General features: G+C 50.4%; 2 protein-coding genes across 4 annotated transcripts in view; one reads left to right on the top strand and one right to left on the bottom strand.

Moving 5' to 3' along the window:
• Positions 1–79: 79 nt before the first annotated feature.
• Positions 80–1,468, top strand: MEA1 (male-enhanced antigen 1). Its single transcript, XM_072857180.1, has 3 exons — positions 80–452; positions 578–689; positions 768–1,468. Exons 1-3 carry the CDS (start codon positions 195–197, stop codon positions 929–931), a joined length of 534 nt encoding a protein of 177 aa, XP_072713281.1. The 5' UTR covers positions 80–194; the 3' UTR covers positions 932–1,468.
• A 2,617-nt stretch (positions 1,469–4,085) lies between these two features.
• The window catches only part of PPP2R5D (protein phosphatase 2 regulatory subunit B'delta), a 28,579-nt gene continuing 16,162 nt past the window's right edge, over positions 4,086–16,502 (bottom strand). For all 3 annotated transcript variants that reach the window (XM_072857173.1, XM_072857174.1, XM_072857172.1), the window contains 6 exons: positions 14,887–15,057; positions 12,656–12,783; positions 10,470–10,571; positions 5,277–5,349; positions 4,697–4,813; positions 4,086–4,323 (listed from right to left, as the gene is read on the bottom strand). In XM_072857173.1, coding sequence (XP_072713274.1) covers positions 4,186–4,323; positions 4,697–4,813; positions 5,277–5,349; positions 10,470–10,571; positions 12,656–12,783; positions 14,887–15,057 — 729 coding nt within the window. In that variant the 3' untranslated portion in view covers positions 4,086–4,185. The remainder of the gene's footprint in view (positions 4,324–4,696; positions 4,814–5,276; positions 5,350–10,469; positions 10,572–12,655; positions 12,784–14,886; positions 15,058–16,502) is intronic.

Raw genomic sequence — 16,502 nt, 5'->3', positions numbered from 1 at the left:
GTCCCGCCCGCGCTGCGCCGGCCCCGCGGCCCGGGCACGGTACGGCATCGCCTGGAGGGGCCGGGGGCGGCGGGGGAGGGCAGCGGCGGCGCGTGCCGGCGGCCCCCCCGCCCCGGGACTACAACACCCACAGTGCCCCGCGGCGACGGCGCTTCCGGGAGGTGGAGGGGCCTCCCCGGCGCCGCGCCCGGTGGATGGCGGTGGCGGGGAGCATGGGGCCAGAGCGGGTGTGTCCCGAGGAGCCGGGGCCGCCGGAGGCCCCCGACGGCGCGGAGGGCTGGAGCGGCGACGAGGAAGAGGAGGAAGAGGAGGAGGAGGAAGGCGGCGGCGGCGGCGGGTACTTGTACCAGCCGCTGAACCAGGAGCCGGAGCAGGGCCCCGGCGAGGCGGGCTCCCCCGCCGCTCCGGCGGGCTGCGCCGAGCCGGGCCCCGGCCTGCAGGAGCGGCTGCAGGTACCGCCCAGCGCCTCCCGCCGGGCCGGGCCGGGGCTGAGGGAGACCCAGCAGCGGGGCGGCGCGGTCCCGCGGGCACGGCAACGGAAACGGGCCCGACCGCCGCTGTCCGCCTTTCTCTGCAGATGCTGAGGCTGCACCTGCCCGACCCACCGGCGGACAGCGAGGAGGAGGAGGAGGCGGCGGCGGAAGGCGCCGAGGCACAGAGCAGCCGCAGCTCCATCCCCATGGATGCAGGTAACGGCGTCTCCGGCCGGGCCTCCCCGGCCGCCCCGCCCGGCGCTCGCCGCGGCCTCATGCCCTCTCTGTTCCCAGAGCATGTAGAACTGGTGAAGAGGACGATGGCCAGCGTGAAGCTTCCCACCCTAGGCATCCCTGCCTGGGCCAGCCAGATCTCGGAGGACCAGTGGAAGGACGTGGTGCAGCGCACGCTGCAGGCCCGGCAGAGCCTCAGCGGCCCCAGGCCCGAGTGGAAGTGAGGGCCAAGCTGCGGCGCGGGGGCTGCTAACCCCAGCCCTCTTTCCGCCCCGCATGCAAGGCAGGCGCCCGCTGCCTCGGAGCCGGGTGGTGACGGGACTTGCCGACATGAAACCTTCCAGTTTCAACAACTGATACTGTCCGACTTCCCTTCCTGCTCCTCTTTCCTGGCTCTGGCTGGTGCGTGTGTCACTGTGATGTCCTTGTGTTGGCTTCCTCTGCCTCTGAGGAGCCCGACTGGTTTCCATACCTGTGTGCGTGTGGAGGGAGGGGGCTTGGCTGGCTTTGCCCAGATTCCCTTGGGACAAACACTGGATTTGTCTCTGTGCTGTCAGGGCTGGAAGAGTCACTCTCCACTCCAGGGCCCCTCCTCCCAGGACAGGGGCTGTGTGTTGGAATATCAGAGGTGGAGTCCAATGTGTCTTTCCAAGAGATCGGTTTTATTTAGTTCTGTACATACAGGGACATCTGTACAAAATCCAACACTTTCATACTATGTAATGCTCTACTGAAAATAAAGTACACCATATGTACATATGAACTGGAAGCAGCTTAATACTTGTGTCCAGGGGGTGAATGCAGTAGTTAGTTTTGCTTGTTCCCTCGGGAGGAGGGAGCCAGGTGAAGTGGAAGAGGCAGCTCCAGTTCTGTCCATTTGGCTGATGTGGGGAAAGGCATAGGCAGAAATGAGCAGCACTAATGCTAGAAACCAAGTGTTGAGCAAGGGGCAGCTGTAGCGTGGCAGACGCAGGTCTGCATATGAGCAGGACGTGTGGTGGAGGGGGTGAACACACTCCCCCCTTTCTCACATGGTCCCCTTCTTAGGTGTCCAGGACACTGGAATGAATAGGCAGCAAACTAATGGCAATGTGAAGGTACTAAGCGTAAGTTCCCTGACCCAGAACAAGACACACAAAGCTATGAGAACATTGAAGCTGTACAGCATGTAGTCGTGATGCATTACCGTCCTGTCCCTGCACCATTCCCTGCAGGCACAACCCCTGCAGCATTCCTCCAGCCATGCTCAGGGACTGCCAGCAGAGACAGATTACCCGCAGGACAGCAACAGCCTCTGCGCACTAGAAGTCTCTGTTCCTTCTGCAGGCAGAACAGCCCACAGCAGGGAAAGGCAGCCACTGCCTAGCAGTAAGCAGGCTTGAGTGAGGGCACGCACATGCTGTAGCACTCTAAAAATGAGGTGGTGGCTTATAATGCAACGCTAAGTGGATGACTTGGAAAGCCTGTACTGCAACGGGAAGAAATGTCCTCCCCAGCCTGATCCTTGCTGTGGTTGGCACTCGGCAGTCCTCGTCTCCGCTGTGCCCTGAGACGCCTGCCGCTCCTGTGCGCCATCCGGCATCACCCAGTGCATGTCTACATGCTGTGCCAGGCGTGAGGTAATTGATTAGCAGCTGACCATGAGCTTGGACTAATGTTCAAAATAAGCAATAACCTCCCTGAGGTGTTTCATAAGTCTCCTGATGAACTGGCCCATTGCATGAAGCGGAGGGGAGGTGGGGTCCTGTGTGACTGTGGGTGATCTCGCATGTACTCATGCTTGCCAGCTGCTCCTAAGAGATGGTGGCCTAATGAGGGCCAAACTGAAAGAGAGCTAAACAGGGCAGGGGGTACAGGATACACAGGGAAAAAACAGCTTAGTTAGGGTTGGAGGAAAGATGTGCTGCACACCAGCAGTAAGATCAGAGGGGATGAACCTCTGACCTGGGAATGGTTTACTGGTGATGACAAGCAGATACACCAGGACCTTCTGCAACATCCCATGATGCTGCAAAGCAGTGTCAGACTAGCACCGACCCTGTAAGCTCCCTGCACTATTGCAAACCCACTTAAGCTTATGTGTCAAGAAAGCAAGCGCAGCAGGTAAGAAGCAAGGAAGACTCCCTTTTCTATTACAAGCCAGCCTCTCTGAGATGGCGCCTTGGCCTGGCACTGAATCCGCATCACAAAGGGTAGGGGAGAAAGCTGGATCACAGTAGCACCCAAGTGCTGCGCAACCCCCTGGGCTATCAGCAAGTGCGCTCTAAATGCTAAATTAGCACAGCAAGTCCCTGATGCACCATATGATAACTAACAAGGGCCTTGGGCCACAGCAGGTGCCAAAGTAACAGGGCAAGGCGAACTTTGCTCAGAGCACCCACGGAAGCAATTCAGCAGTAGCACCTAGCCATTGATCATAAAGAGGAGACAACTGAACATTCAGAAACTCAGCCTGGCCCCATAACGTGTATCCATTGCTTCCACTAGTTTGGAGAAATGACTTTAGCAGCGCAAGCTTCCTAGAAACCCTGGCCACTGCAGAGCTAAGGATGGGATACAGCGACAAAGGGAGAGCTGCAGGAGTATTTTAATTGAGCAGGTAGAGGAAGAAAGCAGAAGTCAGTGGCCGATGCCTGCTACAAAGCGGGAAGTTAATTCTGGGCCCACAATTAACCCTAGACACTGGGATGGAGACAAGTCAGCACGGACCAACACGAACAGCTGAAGGAATTAACTTTCCCACAAGAGAGCTTCTAAGGATGCTCTAAAGGGAGAGCTGCAACAGTATGTAGTGCTTGCACCCAGCTTTACTGGGGGTGGTGAAGCACTGAACCCCCACTCCACTGACAGGGGAACAGAACAAGGGGCTTGAAGCAAAAGAAAGGTGGAAGCGAACATCTCCTCCATGAGACCCTCCAGCTGCAGAGCTGCACCCCAAGGCAGGGCAGAGAGGAAGCAGAGCCCCCACAAACTCTGCCACACACTCCTGCCCCTAGCTCAGCCTGATCTCTGACCGCCACAGGGCTTGGCTGCACAGGCAGCACAGGGTGCATGGTGGAGATGGGCACCTGGGGCTTGTAGCAGCATGCCAAGCCATGCGTGGTAGTCTCTGGCCAACACAGAGCCTGTGTTGCAGGGCAGCAAGGCTCTGGCTCCCAGGCAGACTAAGAACCAGGCGGCAGCTGGAAATGAAGCGACTCCTGCCTGGGATGATACAATCGCAGGTCAGGCAGGCTCCCTTCACGCACGCACACCCAAGGTGGAAAAGCAGGAGGGAGGAAAAGCGGGAGGACATGACAGTGGTGAGATACAAGTTATAATGTAAAACCAGATCTACCCTGGAGGGATGCGGATGGAGTGGAGGACAGGCACAGCTCACCATGTTCATTCCTTATTTATACATGAGAACTGAGTGCATTTCCGTGACCCCTGGGGGAAAGGGATGGGGCAGAGCTTCCCAGGCCAGCTCCTGAGCCCATCAAAGAGCCTCCTGGCTTGAGGTGAGAAACTCTTCTGCTCTCTTGTGGGCCTCCAGGGCTTTTATAGTGTAGACGTCCTGAGGAAGCTCAGATTTCCGGCGCAGCAAAACTTTCTCCTTCTTAATGTCTTTCAGCATCTACAGACAAACCAAAGGAGTCAAGGATCAGTAGCAAACCCCCTCACCCCTTCAGCCTCCCTGTTCTCTGATTCCAGCCGCTCTAGGATATGCTGGGTGACATCACAGCATGCTGCAGAACAGGCTGAGAGCCAAACACAGACCAAAAGGACACAGAAAAGTCCCACTTGCACCTTTTCCAGAGTGGGAAGGTTAGATAAGCTCCACTCTTCAGACTACAGGTTGATCTCTAATGATCAGGAATGAAAGTAGGGGCATTTACTCTCAGAACACTTGGAAAGAGCCAGTTCTGGCTACTGGACCCTGGACTAACTATGCTGATGTCCTGGCTGGTCCAAGAGTAATTGTGGAAGGACCCTAGTCACCTACGCACCTGCACAGCCTCCGTCTCCACTGTTTTCTTCAGTAGCTGTATATCCTCCGCAGTTGGGGTCTCCGTTTCCATACAGCAGACAGGAGGCAATGGTGGAGGTGCGTAATACATGGGGTACTGCAGACAACACAGCTGGAGTCACCATGCCATCCAACACCAAGCCTTCTCCCCCAGCATCCTAACACAGCACGGCACACTTCTTCCAGCTGCCCCCTCTGGCACCCACAAAGGTAGCAGTAGGTACACAGACAGGAAAGGAGCATCTTCTCTTACCTGTTCCTACCTGTGCCCTCTGAGCCATAGCACACTGCACGTGCAGCCACAGCTGAGAGAGGACTCCATAAACACATACATGCTCTTTATAAGGCATTACTTAGAGGTCAGTGCTACAGAGGGCCAGGCTAGTGAAACACTGCCAGCATCCCCAAGACACCAGGTTTTGGGAGGGACAGACCACCTCTGCAGCTGTGTGCACAGGACTGAGATCAGGTGCTAGAGCCTGCTCTCATGAGCTGAGGAAGCAGGTCAAGACCCCCAGCACATTCTCGTCTCATTCATCCTAGGTCCTGCTGTTACCCACCTGGGGATTCAGCCGGGCCAGCTCCTCTATTTTCTGCCACATTTCTTCTCGTTCCTTCATCCTGAACCTTCCCCTGCAGAGAGACAGAGTGCAAGTGTGAACTCCCGGGGAAAGTGCAGCTTTCACTCACAGGAAGACAAAAGCTAGAGACAGCAGAAAAGCACAGGCAAGGGGAAGAGCTGCTCTGTCCTTCAGAGACCCCTAATTCTATCTACAGGTGAGATGTGGCAAAAAGAGGGGACATACTGCAGCTAGCAGGAGGTAGGCGGGCATGCTCCTCGCTCACCTCAGAGCACAGGGTGGCAGCAGTGGGCTGCACAGGTACTTTTTCCCTGGCTTTGTGCCGCAGGAGTGGACCAGAACGACTAGTTTCTGAAGTAAAGCAATGACACCAGTTTGGACGTCAAACACACATTTTCCTCATGCCCCACCGCTGCAGAGGGACAAACTGCCATTTCCAGTAAAGCTGGGGCTCAACTGCCCACAGTTCCCTCTCTCTCTGGCCACAACACACCAGAGAGCTGCCCAAACCCCCAGGCACAGCTCTTGAATTTAGCAGAGATTTTGGCACAGACCTTAAGTGACCGTTCAACTGGGCCACCTGTAAATACCAGGGCAGTGAACGTCCCCTGCAAACAGAGGTGAGCATCCACCACTCCTTGTTAGTCTCTTCTACATTTTAAACATCTGCACTAAAAGCTCTGCTTTATTTCTGATTTTAACTAACTACCTGGCTTTCATCCCAGCTACTGGTCTCTCTAGTGCCCTATCTATTCATGCTAAGGAAGTTCTTACACTCTGTAATCACCTCACACTCTTGAAATATATTAAGAAAGGAGGCTAAAAATGAGAATGAAGCTGCCAAGCATTCAAGCAGCAGACTACTCCATCAGAGAGCACAGGGTCAAAAAAAAAAAAACAAAACCAACAAACCAAAATAAACAAACCCTAGATGAATAACCCACACATCATTTTCTGACAGAGCTCTGGAGATCTCTGCAGGGGACTGTGACCAGGAGTTAGCACTGATCTTCCCTAGCTCTTTCCTGCCTCATCCTCAATTTCTTCAGAATCCTTTTTAATGTCTGGCAAACAGAAACATACTTACTACTCCAATCTTGCCACTGGAAATGTAGACCAATATGCCTGTCCACAAAGGCCCTCACATCATGAAGGCCACTGCCTCTCCAAAGCAATGTCTACTTTGCCGGTATCGTGTCTACCGCCATGCCTTGTAAGGGTGTAACAAAGATCATTTTGTTTGGCCAGACTACATCACATTACTGGTCTGGTACATAGTGAGCCAAGGGCACTCATCCAGTCATTCAGCTCCATGCATCTCTAGCACCAGTTCTTTCGTTTCAGATCACCAAAGCCATCTGAAGAGCATCAGGGAAGCCCTCCATTCCTCATCGCACTTTGAGATCCACCAGTTCACCCATCGTGCTCAGCTGATATTGCAAAAGACCACCTTGCAAAGAGAATACTCGGTCTAAGAGCAGCGCTTCTAGAAATCTGAAAGCCTTACACCTGTGATCACTCTTTTCAGCCAAACAAGTATTTCCAAAGAATGAAACAAAGTTTCATCTTTATTTTGATGCCACATTGACTTAACTGTAGTATTATGGCTGTCCAACATCCCTCTATAGGGGAAGCTTCCTCCCAACCTCATCAATCAGCCTAGCTTTACCTCCTACGCTAGGACATTTCCATTGCAGTTTATCTGAAAGTGTCACTCATCCACGTGAGTCTTTGGAGGATCCTACCTTTCTAAACAGCAATGCCTCACAGGACAGTGCTGAGTCTAAGGGAGCAGCACCCCCAGCCCTGCTTTCTAGGTGATGTGCACCTCATCAGCTCCCTTCATTCCTGACCCCATTACTAGCAGTATGAGAAAGCCATTGGCAGGACATTTGGAAAAGAAGAGCTATATTGGGAGGTATCTTCTCCTTTCCGCTGCTGTGGCCTACACTGAAGGAGGCAAGGTAGCTGCTGCCAGAGAGACGTCAGGTGTCAGGGTGGCCCCAGGGCATGCTGACACCACACTTCTTGAAAGGCGGTGTTCAAGGCCCTCGCACTTTTACAGAAGGGCACGTTCAGGACAAGAGACTATCTATCTGCCCCAACCTCCCCACCGTTTTCTGAAGGGTTCTAATAATTCAAAGAGCTTCAAGATGTCTGGGGAGATTAATAAGGCGCAGTCAGTCCATCTGCACTGAACAGCAGAGAGCCTCCCCACATGTCCCGGGGAGAGTCTGTCCCTCCATGACCAGCCTCGGCTACAGCTGCACAGCCAGGGGTGCAGCAGGGACAGGCCTGAGCTGGCATGTCACTTGTAGGCATGGTAAATAATTAAAAACACGGCTCAGCCTTTTCTGAGCAGGCCTCTCAACATCTGGTTGCAGCCCAGTTGTGTACCTACGAGCTCTCTCCTTTTCACTGTTTCACATTTACTGGCTTTGTTCACATGTGCAGCCCTTCCCACATGTGCTATTTTCTAGTTCATAGCACAAGGTCTCTAGCGGCTCATTGTGAAAACACTTCATAGGTCTCTCTTCCTTTTTCTGTCTACGCTAAAGAAGCCTCAGCATTTCAAACTCGTCAGTCTCACTGAATAAGGCCGAGGTCCTGTGGAAAAAGCCAGGCATTGCACAGTTAAAGGTCACTCCTGCATTATAGTAATCCAGCCAGCATTCCCACAGGCAGCCTTCAGCATGCTGCTTTACTCTGGAGGCACTCGACATCACAGCCTCACAGGTTTTTATTAGAAAAAAAAGTACTATTTCTATTCGGTTTAAGTCTCTACATTTGAAAAGAAAACAGCAATTGACTGCAATGGCACATTACTGTCCACTGATAGGCATGGCCTGCAGTCAGCTCTGCCAGCGAGGCAGCAGAAATGAGCTGCGGATGCAGCATGTCTTCTCCACTGGAAGGGAGGCAACGGGACCTGCTGCTCACCAGAGCAGGTCGCAGCACTCTGTGGAAAGAAGAGCAGGTAGGGAAAGTGCAGGAATGGCACCCCAAACTCTAAGGCAGACTCTTCAGCTACAAAACAGTCTCATTCCACCGGGGAGACACCGCTAAACAACATTTTCTCCTGCCTGTGAAACATGCTTTTTCTAACCCCGTTCATTCCAGCAATGACTTATTCTACTACACACCAGAACATGCAGCCGCAGTGTTAAGTGTGCATGGATTTCCTTATATTTCTTGGATATTTTAAAAGACATGGAGGGAAAAGATGACATTTTCACAATGGACTTCAGCAAAGAACTCAGGCATACTGCTCTAGTAAACCCAGGTTTCTAATCCATCATCCCAAGTGCATGCTCTTTTCCCCCACCATTGCTCTACATCCTGTCCAGTCCCAGGCCCCTTGCCCAACAAACCCCAATCTCCTCACTTCTCCTCTAATTTGTTCCCTTTGCCCATCTCATTCCTACTACCCATTGACATTAAGAATAACACTACCACCACCATCCCCAAACTGTACCTCTGCCCAAAGTCTCTACCTCCTTTCTACCCCCTTGCCCAGACAAGCTGCTCTTCCCCCCCAGCCTGCTGTCCTACCCCATTCCCTTCTGCCACCAATTTCCCTTTCTAGTTGTTTCCCAGCCTGTCCCCACAGACCTTTCACAACTTTCTCTCCCAGCTCAAGCATCCCTTCAGAGGGGGACCTTTTCACACTTCTCAAGCCAGGAACAGCTGCTAATGCTGTGCTAGTGACAGCAGAGTTGAGCCTTCTTGTTTTCGCCCAGAAAGGTCTCCTTAGCTGGGTCCCTGTGGCAGGGAAATCCCACTTAGCTGAGGAATTATATCATGCTCACTGTAGGTAAACTCATCTCAGATTCAGCTGCTAAAAGACATTTTTACATCCCGCCCACCAAGGTTTCAATTGACATTTTACCAAATTTGGTTACTCAGGAGAGCAAAAGGTATATCCTTGATAAAAACCCAACACAAGGGTTTTGGAAGCATAATTAGGCAGAGAGGCACTAGAGAAAAATATCATCTTAATGTGAGCAGAAAACAGTGCAGCTCTACCCATCCATTTCTTGGACAGCTCTGAGCTGCTTTGTTGACCTTTTCCAGAACAATCATCCATCAGCCACACACCAATGCTGGGAACAGTCACCCTCAGCAGGTCAGCATGGGTAGGAGCTAAACAGGTAGAAAAAGCTCCTGATGGAACACCAGGTAGATCTCATAGTAAATGTGCTGTCACTGTGACTTAAAATATATGTGCAGACATTGTGAGCTTCACAAATGCCCTAGAATTGGAAAAAAAATCCTGCTTGCTCCCAATTTAGATGTTAACAAAACCTTAATTTCTCCATATGCAGGTTACCCAAGCTCTGATTCATATCTCAACTTTGTTATTGATTACTATTTCACAAAACAACTGAGTGTATCCCAGAGCTCCCCACTGCCAGCAAGGGTTAGTCCCGCTCTCCCCACCGCCCCCGTTGTAGCAGCCCTGGCTCATCCAGGAATGAGAAGCACTATTTTATGTCACTAAGTCAGCAGAAAACAGACCCAGGAAAAAAGAAAAAAGTTTCCTTCTAGCTTACTGAACTGACTCAGCTCACCAAGGCAAGTCATACAAGCACCAAAACCAGCACAAGGAAGCAGAAAAAGGGGAGTTTTTTCTTCTTCAAGGCATCATGGCACAGGTACTTGCTGAGCTCAGATTTTATCCCCACCATTTGCTCTTTGAAATTCCAGGTATTATTCCATCTTTATTACTGGAAAATTGAAAGCGTCCTGTGGCATAAAAGATGCCATGATGCTCACTGCAGCAAAGCTCTTCAGAAAAGTCTTTCTAAAGCAGCAGAATTCCACTGGCGTCACTATGACATATACAAACTGGTAAATATTGCCGAGGCAGAGCATAAGTGTCTCTGCAAAGCTGAGTATCTTCTACATTGCAATTTATTTCCTCATGACCCAGCAAACTCTGTTCCAAACTACCTGCTTCAGCAGAACTGAAAGGATTTTTATCAGGCACACATTTTACCTCTTCTCATCCCTACACATAGTTATTACCGAGGAATCCTACTTTTTGACAAAATGAGTTGCACCACCTTTCCATTTCCCCTCTGCCTACTGGCATCTGCCATCTGTTACTGTACCCCAAGGAGACTCCAGGATGAGCTCAAGTTACTTGGCAGGAACCTCTTTCTTACTCACTTCTGCTTCTCTGCCTTGTATTGCTGCGTGCAGTCATCAAAAAGCTTTTGGTTCATCTCCATGAACAGCTTCAGTGCATTATAGATCAGCCCATGGATCGTCCTGCAAAGAAATGAGGAAAGGAAAACAAGTCATGGTGGTATCCTCCAGATTCTCAGCCCTGAGTTAGCACCAGCAGCACAGACAAGAGCTAACAGCAGCAGCAACTCATATACTACAGCAATGTGACAAAAGATTTTCACACAGTCTCAGCCCTTAGCATGGGAAAACGCCCTCTACAAACACAGCAGACTATTGCACAGGGAGAAAGAGACGGAGAAGAAAGAGGAGACCACTGGGACAGGTCTGCTCTACTGTGGTCAGACTAATGAGTGCAAAAATACGCATTCACGCATTTATTTCTTGTAGTTAGAAACTGGAAAGGGAGGGACCTGCTCAGAGCTGTTCTCAAGGGGGCTTTACCTAATCTAGCTTTAGTGCCTCCCACAGTTCACCTCGCATATACACAATTACTTTTTTGGGCTGCCCAGTATTCAGTCATGAGCTTTGTCACCGAGTTGCCCAAAAGGCAGACATTCAGCAGCCCTGTAGAGATGGGAACCAGCACAAAGAATACCACAGAAGAAAAGCCAACTTCATGTCAGCAATTTATGGATAGGTTGCACTGTGTGTGAGCTCTCTCTGGGACAAGAACTCTCCCAGGGAATAAAAACAAGTATTGAAGCTGTCTCTGGAATACCTGACCCAGAGGCAAAAGATGAGAGACTCAGTAGATGAAGCTCTGTGCCTCGCCAGCTCTACAGATGGAATAAGGAAGAGAGCTACAGCCCTATTGGACTTATGCAGGCTGTCTGACAAAGCGTTGGAGTAGACGAGCTATGGGAGGGAAGAGGAGAATCTGAGGTACTCAACCTGCCCTGAGAAGATGTGGCTAGTGCTAAAACAAAGACAAGGAGAAATAAGAGGAAAACACCTTCAGGACTTCCTCTGCCATACTACTGGGAAGGAGACAAGAAGAAAAGACAGAAACAGCAGAATCATGAATCTTGACTGGTGCAAGAAGGAAACAGAACTGGTGAAGGGCTTCAGACAAGAACATAAAGTCCTTTTCTGAACCCTGATCAGGAGGGACAGTAACACTGAGTGAGAGTGAGTCTGTGTGCATCTGTTTGCACGCACACGTGCATATGTGCACATGCATCATACATATATGTGCATGCATGTATGTGCCCGTCTGCACATGCATATGCCTGTGCACACATGCTATGTGCATTCATGTCTGCACGGCTGTGCCTACCACCAGTCTTTAGAGCACCCTTGACCGGTGGCTCAAGTTCGTGCTTCCTGATACAATGAAGAGAAGGAAGCAGTCAAACAGCAGACCAGTGGGGAGCTGTCTGCAAACAAGTTCCACCTCACAACCCTGTCTTTGCTACCACAGTACACTCCTAAGCCCTGGACTCGCCCAGCCTCCCTAGAATTAATTATTTTGCTTTTTTCCACCCTCTAGAATAGGGGAAGATAAGGGCTTTTTGTTGTCTTGTGCTTTTTGCTGGAAGATTTTAGGATCTCGGCTGTGGACTGAGTATTTTCAGCTAATTCATTAAAAGGAAGTGAGTTTTACAACTTGAATTAACCAGGTAAGGCAGGTTAGTGACTGGAGAGGCAGTCGGAAGAAAGGAAGTTGATGGGAGAACCATAAAACAGACTAGAATTGAGGAATCAGACACAGAGGGCAATAATTTGACATGGAACATCTGCCCGGTTAGTTCTGCTTTCTCCGTTCTTCCTGTACTCAAGGAGTCAGGCACTGCATTAGCCAAGATCTCTGGTCATGGAGAACATATGGGTGATCATTAGTTAACGAGCAGCCAGAAGTCAGCTGGAATACCTACTGCACACCTCCAAGAGACCAGCAGCATTAGTGATATGCAGGTATCAAACTCTGGGTAGACTCAATGGCCCCAGGGAAGGTCATTGCAGGTGCCTGACCCCTTGCAGAAGCAGGCCACTGTGGTCTGCTGTGGCACTTTTCCATGCTGACACCACTAACAACCCCTCTGGCTCAGCACCTGGTGTCACCGAGCGCCATGCGTCATTGCACTGTAGCAGCATGCCCCAAGATCGCTAGTAGGTCAAGCAATCCTGCATGCACAGCAAGTGCCAGGGCATGCGGAAAGACCTACTTGTTCCAGTGACTCTTGGAGTTCTTGTAGAGCGCTGGAAACATGATCGGGAGAATTTTGGCTGCGTTATCGCTGATCAGGCTCATGATATATTCGTTGTTCCAATAGTATAGCGCTCGCTCTGCCACCTGCAGTGGGAGAGAAAGCCATCCTTGGAGAGGCTCCTTCCAGTAACACCTGTGGTGCACAGGGAAACTGTGCAGTGCTGAGACCAGAGCTTGCCACCACCCAGCCAAGGAGCAAATGCTTCCCCACAGCACAGGCAGCAGGGCTGACCGCCAACTTCTACAAGGCCATTCACCCCTGCTGCCCAGCTTTCTTTCCCTTAGCCTCTGCCAGACACTTCTCACTTTCCTGGGGAAAACCTCACGTTCTTGACTAGGCAAGCCTACCGTCGATGTACTGATGACTCCAACACCCTTCACACAACATTTGAGGACAGTAATGTCATCCACTCCAGGTCCCAGCTCAGACTATCTCCAAGTCTCCTTCGTTTCCTCAGACTGTCCTCTGTAATGCTCCATTCCTCCCATTCCTCCCTGGCCTTCCCCACAACAGAGTCCCTCTGGGCTTTGGAGCATGCTTCAGTCACCAGGCCCACAGTTCATCCCCCTGATTTAGTAAGGGTGAAAACATAGAAAATCTTGGGGCAGCCATCCTGCTCTAACAAGACAAACAAGTCTAACGAGTGTCCACATAGTGATAGATTCAACCACAACTCTTCATATTTAACCACAAATCTGGGCAATGCACATCACCAAGCTAATTTCTGTGTTTAGTGCTAGCTTGAGAATGGCTTGAAAACCTAGGAAGAGAGACATCCAGTCTCAGTTTTATATTTCAGATGATGGAGAACTCACTATATCCCCTTAATGTTTTGTTCCACGTGAGTAAACAAAGTGAAACTCACCTTGTGTTCACTTACCTAGCTTTGGTATCCAGCTATTAGATATTGCTAAGCCTTTGTCTGCTAGATTAACACACAATCCACTCAGAGAAAACTCTCCCCCACCAAGGTGTTCAGACTTGCCAAGAAGCCAATTCCTATTTTTGCTCTCAGACAAGCTGCAGACACAGAGACTGTTCAGCCTGACTGTATGGGACACCTTTGGGGTTAATTTTCTCAGGCTGTAAAGTGTTTGCACCTTCTCCAGGTTTTTCAGTCTTGTTTTGTAAAGAGTTGGCAGCAGATGAGGGCTGCTATCAAGTACAGGATGCCTCTCCTCCAGCCTTTACCCTACTTTATTCAAGCTCCTTAGTTCCCTATGGTAGCTCCTTCCACACCCAAAGGTCATGTTAGTCCTTTTGCTCCCATCACTGCACCAGTAATCCATGTCCAGCTGGTTTCCATCAGGCTCCCCTAGTCCTTTCCAGGAAACAGTGATCTTTTATATATGCACATGACCTAGACTGACCTCATTTTTGGCTTCTAAATACATGACTTTGTACCTCTCTGTACCAAAAGACAGACTGAAGCCAGTCTGCCTCACTGTGCAGTCACACTCACTCTGGGGGAGGGCTATGTCACTATTTAACACCCCACCCATACCTGGGTCAGGCACGTGTTTCACCAGCAAGCTACCTTCTTCCAGAGTACTCTTCATGGCAACCTAAACCAGTGAGCAAAGAACACCTGCTAGGAGCTACTAGCAGGTCCTACCACCCTGGATATTTTAAACCTTAAGACTACCAGCCACAGAGATTGTTTTAGCCTGGTACTACAGCCAGCTTCCCTTCAGTGGGAACAAGGAAGAAGCAGACTCTAGCACTTTTTCAGTATACCTCACTCTTTACCACCTACACCAGAATAATACAAAGTACCTTCTCTGCACACTGTTTCTTTGGTTGGCCTCCCCCAATACTGCAGCCAGCTGGGTTTCACTGCAACAGGGTGACACTGGATGGATCTCCTCTATGTTTGCTAGCCAAAACAGGAGGTGGCAGAGCACCTCTGCTCCAGCTCCAGCCTGCTGCAATACATGGTGCTGAATAGCACAGTGCAGCAGGAGGGGCTACACCGATCCGCTTTGTTTTCTCTTTGGATGAGCTTGCTCTGTGCTTGTGGTGAGGATTCTCACCACCTCCCACCACATGTCACCCCAATACTCACCCTGGTCACACCTCCATGTGCCACTGATCCACAAAGACAAGCCCAAAAGCTGTGGTGTCACCTTCACATGCCAAGCAGGTTACAAGACAGTGCCCTATCCCCTCCCTGAGCTGCAACCCACCTGGAAGTGTGGGCTGGAGACACACTTGGCCAACTGCCTGAACAAGGGCTCCATAACTTTCACAAACTCAGATGGCTCAATCACGTCCAGGATCTCCTCCAGCTCATTTAAAAACATCACCTCCTTGGGACTGTGAGTTTTCGGCCAGAACTTCAGCAAGCCCACAATCACCTGAGTGGGGAGGGTACAGAGACAGTGTTAGAGGCTGAAAGTTAACACCAGCTGTGAAATAAATTTTTAAGAGTCTGGTCACAACAGCAGAGAGGAGGAAGTAACAGAATAGACTTTCTCAGAAAGTCAGGGTGGATTACCAGGGAAGAAAGAAGAGAAAAGCCCAAACTCTGCCAAGTTACACGCAACACTGCAGCACTGCCCAGGCTGCTACAATTCTGTACTACAAGCACAAAGCTTAGAACCACTTTTTTTCCCCAAACACGGCTTAACACGGAAGGCTCAAACCAGAGTGGGCAGCGGCTGGCAGATGGTGCAGAGCAACCATGGAAGATCAACTAGTAAAATTGGAAATGCTATGGAGAAGGTCGCTGAGGAATCATTATTCAATACACCACAGAACTTGAACACTGGGGAGCACCCAATAAATAATGCAATGGACAGATTTGGGACAAGGAAAAGGAAGTACCATTTCACACAGAAGTAATTGGATTATGGAGCTCATTCTTGCAAGGCTTTGTGGAGACTCAAAGTCCAAACACACTCCAGAAGGGAGTAGACAAGTTTATGGAGGGTACACCTAATGGTGATAATTAAATATGACAATGCAGATGCAATTTCTGGCTGAGTAAACTATTGCTTACAAGATACTGGAAGAATATACTAGGGGAAGGGCTATATCCCACTTGATTTTATTAATTTATTTTTAATATTGCTTCCTTCCCTACCCATCTGCTTCTAGACACAGTCAAAGGCAGGATCCAAGATCCTGCGGACCTTCACTCTGTTAGAGCCATTGGTACAGCATTTACAGAAATGCTAACTCTGTGGACACTAGATTCACACACAACTGGCAGTAGGAGTTGCTCTTTCAAACTCTGTGTACTTCAGCAACCCGATCCTGAAGCCAGCACTCAAGAGGAAGTTCACAGCAGTGGAGGGACAGTAGCGGGCAATGCAACAGCAAGATTAGAAACATCTGAGCATTATGTTTCCACCAACTCAAGGCTTGAGAAGCCAACAGTTTGGTATCCTCAGTGTTTGTCATTACTCAGGTCTGCCATTCAGGCAAGAGTTAGCTTCAGTGACTCAGACATAATTTCTCCTACAGCTAAGGTGGTGTGAGGTGTGTCGAGTCTGTCTTTGCTACTGCTGAGCACATCTGAGGCCTTGCTCACCTGGCAGTCATTCAGACTGCCGTTAACACAAGAGCTACCATGTCAAGCCTTGCTGAGCAAGCTTCTGGGAGGCCCACTCTAAATGAGTGTGGACCTAGTGAGTGATCTGGCCTCCTTCCAGCACTGGTGGCAACATCTCTTAGTGCATTCAGAGCCTTGCTGATGCACAGGCCCTGTAATTCTTCAAGACTTCAATAACCCCAGTCATCTCAGGCGTCTATTCAAAACCTTCACAAGCAGGATGCTTCAATAGGACACAACCTGTGG

This window comes from Ciconia boyciana, chromosome 3, assembly GCF_034638445.1.
Source record: "Ciconia boyciana chromosome 3, ASM3463844v1, whole genome shotgun sequence".
NCBI lineage: Eukaryota > Metazoa > Chordata > Aves > Ciconiiformes > Ciconiidae > Ciconia > Ciconia boyciana.
Note: the sequence above shows the minus strand (reverse complement) of the source record. Positions and strands in the feature narration are given on the sequence as shown.